The 6,000-nt window shown below is 38.1% G+C and overlaps 1 protein-coding gene across 1 annotated transcript in view; it reads left to right on the forward strand.

The window, feature by feature from the left end:
• Positions 1 to 5,415, forward strand: part of LOC126298379 (inhibitor of growth protein 3-like) — a 76,723-nt gene extending 71,308 nt beyond the window's left edge. The window contains exons 7-8 of the mRNA XM_049989687.1: positions 4,956 to 5,184; positions 5,299 to 5,415. Of these exons, the coding sequence (XP_049845644.1) occupies positions 4,956 to 5,184; positions 5,299 to 5,415 (346 nt within the window). The remainder of the gene's footprint in view (positions 1 to 4,955; positions 5,185 to 5,298) is intronic.
• The last annotated feature ends 585 nt before the right edge of the window (positions 5,416 to 6,000 follow it).

Consider the following 6,000-nt stretch of genomic DNA (forward strand, 5'->3'; position numbering starts at 1 on the left):
TTTAGTGTCCTAAATACTGTGTGGACAAATTTGGTGAGATGAAACTGCTTGACTTCCTTGTAGGAGCACCTTAGCAGAAGGGGAAACTAATTGTTGAGTAATTTATCACATTAGATGTTATTCCCATATTTTGTGACACCATTATTCTTCAGTGACTGACAGTCTAACGCACTTAGTTGCGTTTGTCAATGCACCATTCATTCTGTAATAGCCAGTGACAGTATATGACTCAAAGACAGATACCTGAATTACCTCACTCTTGAGTCCAGCTGCTTTATTTAAGTGCAGAAGGTATCAGAGCTGGTGCATGGCATGGCATTCCTGAGCACACTGCAGAAATTTGCAGCTGACATCATAGAACTGTCTATAGCAATGTCAAAGTGATACATTGCATTATTTGCTGGTGTACCATATTAACTCCAGTATTGTATACGAAGTAATCAGTGATGGAAGGACATACAAACAAATGTATTAAAATTTTTGCACAGTACATTGGAAGTAGTTCATAAAATAACTACAAATTTCATAAAACAGTTAGAGAGATACATTTTATTAATTGCTGATGTACCAGTCTTAACTGGTGTATTGTATAGTATGTAATGAGTAATAGGTGACTGTGTATGGATGTACAAATGAACCTATTGAAATTTTATACAATAGAGTAATTCATATAAAATATATGATTTCATGAAGTATTTTAAGTGGAGAAAGTCCATACATTATTATTCATGTTGGCGTGATTTGACATACTTGTCATTTTGTAATTTGTTGTGATTATGTGGTCAGTTAATGTTTTATATCTACATAGTGATGTATCCAGTCAGTGTTAATTCTCTTCCATGTTGCTGTATTTCAGTTTGAGGTACTTGAAAATGACGTAACGTTAAAATTAGCTAATCGCACAAATTAAATGAAATACATTAACATACAGCCTACACCAGACCTTGTTTTCAACTGTGAAACATACTGTGTTTCATGGGTCTGTTGGCATGGTTCAATGTCAACTTCAGGAGGCTGGAATACAAAGCAAACATGTGGATCTCAAGGGGAAGCTTTGTGATTATCACCAACTTTTCCGATTAGTGTGTCCTGAGAAAAATATCTATTGTGACAAGCAGAAAATAAGTATCTTATGATGAATCAGTATTTTTTGTAGCAGATGATGGTCTAGTATGAATACATAGGTCACATGATGTCGTTTGTAATCCCAAATATATCTGCAAGTCATCTTATAGTGTCTGTGTGTCTGTGACAGTTTGAAGCTGAATGTGTTCCTGTAGATCACGGATGCTTTACAGGATAGATGGCCAGTGCTATAATCCCATCACTGTGAAACTACTACACTCATGTTCATAAAAAAGCAGAATGCTTCGAACGACCAGAGATATTCACAGGACATGTACATTAGTATGTTCTGCAGAAAAGATTAACATTTTGAACCATGTTGGCCCACAGGTTCAAGATCAACATCAGTATCACTGCACATCATCATCCCCTCTTAAATTGTGTCTGCGGCACTTGTTGTTGATATAAACTTAAGGTAATGGAGCAGTGTGACTTAAGCAGATGTGCAGGATGCCTCACAGACATATGCGTAAACTGTACTGCCAAATCAGTGAGTTAAACTGTAATGCCAAATCAGTGAGTTTGAAAGAGGTCACATTATTGGAATGAGAGAATGTGATGCATCCATCTAGGAAATTGCTGCTTGTGTAGGACAAAGTGTTTCGGCAGTGCAACAGGTGGGTCAGATTGCACCAGCCAGACCATGGCCCGATGAGATCAACACCTCATCCGAATGGCATTGCAGGACAGATTTGCATCCTGCTAGGCTCTGATGCAACAGTGTAACATATCGTACACTATTAGGGGTACATTTATTTATTATGGCATGGGGTACATGTGCATCATCTACTTCTCTGCCTACCTTTGAGACGAATGTGCAGAAACAGGCTAGATGACAATGGTTTGTGGAATGATGTAATTGGGACAAGAATGGCATCTGATAGCGTTTTTGGATGAATCTAGGTTCTGTTTGTTTGAAAATGATGGCCACATTTTGGTTCACCACAGATAGGGGAGTGGCATCACACTGACTGCATTTGCACAAGACCTACAGTACCAGCTCAAGCCTTATGGTGTGGGGAGCAATTAGGTGCAACCATAAATCAAATGTGGTGGGTGTCCAAGGCACTGTGACCATTGTGACCTACATGAATGACGTTCTGTGACCTGTAGCCATACTCTTTCTGCACCAAACCCCAGCCACCATTTTTCAGCAGGGCAATGTATGACTACATGTTGCTGCATGAACACCTGTCTCCTCAGTGTCACAGGATGTGAGCCTTTTCGCCTGGCCCACCAGATCACCAGACCTGTGGCAAATCAAAACTGTGTGGAATATGAGGAAATGACAGCTCAGTGCTGTGACTCAATGCCAACTACCACAGATGAACTGTGGAACCTGGTGAATGCAGCGTGGATGGCTATACCAGAGGACACCATTCATGTCTTATATGCATTGATGCTATGACATATGGATCAAGTTATCAGGGCCTGTGGTGGATCCTGTGCCTACTAGGTAACAGGACACGTGCTGAACCCAGGTGACTGAAATGCTAATCATTTCTGCAGAACATACTCATGTACATTATTCTGTGAATATGAATGGCCTATCTCTGGTCATTCAGAGTATTCCATATTTTTTGGAACATGACTGTATGTTCTGTGATATTAATTTGTTTCTGGCAGAATCAATCTCCAGTACTCAGGCCAGCTGTGGTGCACAAGTAGCCTGCAGAAAAGAATGAGATATCTTGACTGTTCTCCTCTTGCACCGTACCTCAGCCCCATTGAAAATTTATGGCAAGGATGAAATGGACACTGTGAGAAAACTGGCCATATCTCATGCTAAGAACCTGCAGTGATCTTCAGAATATCACCCTAGCTGCCTGGGAATAGGTAACAGAAAATAAGAGATTTATTAAGCACCTTGTAGTCCATACAAAATGAATAAATTTATGAAAAACATGCTGTGCCTTTTTGAGCCCAGAAAAAATCTCATTAAAAACCATGAACTGTCATGCCTGTTGATTAAACAGATTCATGCAGTAAAACAAATAATGATTGCTGTAAGTATTATTTGATCCAAATGCTGCTGTTGTGCAGTTGCTTACCAGTCTGTCATTTACACCATCAACTGACAAAGTCATTACACAGAATCCTGTAATATTCAGGTATTTCCCACTGTTATTCTGCCCTTGACTCCATGTCACGACTTCAGGTGCGTTTTCCATGACGGAAATCCTTTGAAAGAGACAGAGCTAGATTTGTTGTGTTGAAACTGACCCCAGGGATGGTGAGATGGCTTCAATGCAGGATGGAGGATGGTGGAGAGTTATGGCTGGTTTGCAGGTTGTCCCAGCAGAACATGGCTATCAAAATAAACACTTTATTTACTCAGATATTTGTACTCTTCCAATTCTGGGAAGCAACCATGCCCCTCTCGGTATATGGCAGGGGGCTGTATGGCCTGCAAGGCTGGTTGTGAAACACATGCCAAGGATTGCTGGCACCAGTGCCCGATATTCAACATGTGAGATAGTATGTATGAGCGTATGGCATTGGTGGACGTTTTTTAACGCCACTATGGCGACTTGCGAGTGAATGAGGATGAAATTATAATCAGCACAAAACATGTGTCTTAACTGTTAACACCAAAGGCTAGTGCTCTTCATTGCTTGCTAGCAGTTGGCGCTGACCAGTGTGTGAAAAGTATTTCTTTTTGTTTCGTATGTTCGGAAAATCTAGAAAAATTTCCAGCAAATGCAATTCCATCACCCCTTGAAAAAATATATATGTATCTTCTCTGTGTTCCTATGTCTGGTGTAGCAATTTTTGTTTCAGATTAGGATTTTTTCAAACTTTTGCTTGTATTTTCTCACCTGTGATTGTTGCCGATTCATTTTTGTTGTGGCACATTTGAATAAAATTGTTTAGTGTTGAGAGCTATTGTTTTCATAATGGACATAAAGTAACCTCTGTACATGAACCTTAATCATAGCTATTAAAAGTGTTGTAGTATTGACAGTTTTGGTTGTTGCATCTTTGTCATTATCATTGCCATCAACAGCAGGAGTAGCAACAACCAGTTCAGTCACTTGGTGATGTGGCCTCTTTGAGCCAGCGTGCAGCATAGGTTCCCAGCAGGTTATTCTGTTTCAGCTTATCTTGAGCTTCCTGTTGCTAGTTCAGTCCATCTGTATTTCTTAAGTCTTTTTCCCATATGTCTACTAGTGATATTTTTTGCTAAATAGGACTCCAATGTAGTTATTTGTTTTGACCATTGCCATCTTTTGTTCAAGCGATGTGACCAGCGCACAGCTGTTTCATGATATTTATTCTTTCCATTATGTCACTAACCTTGTTGTATGTCTGATATCAACTGAACTGCTGTCTTTCTGCCTTTGGTTGCATATTACTGTTTATTTTACAGATAAAAAGAAATATTTATTTGCCTTACACTCGTAATTTTAGTAACACATACGTAGTAGTCGACAACTAAGGGCATTACTCAACTTAAAGAAAGCTAGATTAAATCCTGATGGTGGAGAAAAGGTTGGCTAGCAGGGAAAATAGACATGATGTCGCATAGTTCCTGATCACCGGACTGTGGACCAATCCATTAAATTAAATCCGAATTCTCTCTTGAACATGTAAGGGAATGTGTCATCGTTAATGGTGACCTATCTTGTTGGGGGTATTAATCTCGGTAATGTTTGAAGGGAATGTTTATTGCCTGTGCTCCGTTTTGTCTTTTTCCTCTCTGATCACTGTAAACAACGTGAATGTAACACTACACTATGCACACATTTATTTATTAATTACTTTAGTCAAACTTTTACAAATTTGGAAGATGCCCATCGCCAACTCTATAAGACGTTTAATTTTTCCAGGAAATCATCGCATGCTTCATCAAATCAAGGTGCAAGTTCCAATGCATCAGCTGTTTCAAATTCTGTGCATCAAACACTTACCCTTGTTGAAGAACCGATAGCGACAAATGAAGTGACAGCAGTTGACAATTCTGATGGCAATGATTGGGAATATGATCCAAATGAACCAAGATACTGTATTTGCAATCAAGTTTCTTATGGCAACATGATAGCATGTGATAATGAAGATGTATGTATTGTTATATTTCACTTTGTAACACCCATGTAGTCAGTTTTATATTGTTACAAGTATATGTCGTTAAGAACATGTCTATTTTACTTCTGAGAATCACCTTTGTTTCAGTGTCCATTTGAATGGTTCCATTATGCATGTGTGGATGTGAAAACCCCACCTAAAGGAAAGTGGTATTGCCCACAGTGCACTTCAAGAAAGAGGCGGCGCAGTTCACGGAAGAATTAAATTAGTGACATAAGATATTGTAGGAAACTGATAACAGGAAAGAGAAATGGGTCATTACTTTCATGACAGCAAAAAATGCAAAAGTAGTGTACCATCAATCATATTTTACTCTTTTTTTCTAATGAATTATAATTGTGAGATCGAAGTCTAGAAATTATGTGATAATTTTTTTTTCTGTTTAATACTTTTTATAATTTCTTTTGTTCAATAGGGAAGTTCCATTTCACTTTCCTAAATTTCAACAGGTTGTTTCCTGATACTTGAAAAAAAAAACATTGTGCCAAAAATTATATATAATTATTGTGGTGTTTAAAATAAAATGTAGCCTTAATATTAAGATATTTGTAATCTACAGAGCCAATTAATCTTTTATGTGTCATCAATAATCTAAGACATTTTAATTTGCTACAAAAAGCAGAGGAGTTTGCACAAAATTTTTTTATTGATTGTTGAGGATTTATGAGAGTTTGAAATAACAGAAAGTCGTGTTGTGACCCTAGGAAAGAAAAATTTGATTTTTGGTAAGACTTAGCTACATAATATATGAGAGCTGAACATAATTCCATAGTTAAAGAAATGTGTTGA

This window comes from Schistocerca gregaria, chromosome X (genome assembly GCF_023897955.1).
Source record: "Schistocerca gregaria isolate iqSchGreg1 chromosome X, iqSchGreg1.2, whole genome shotgun sequence".
NCBI classification, from domain to species: Eukaryota; Metazoa; Arthropoda; class Insecta; order Orthoptera; family Acrididae; genus Schistocerca; species Schistocerca gregaria.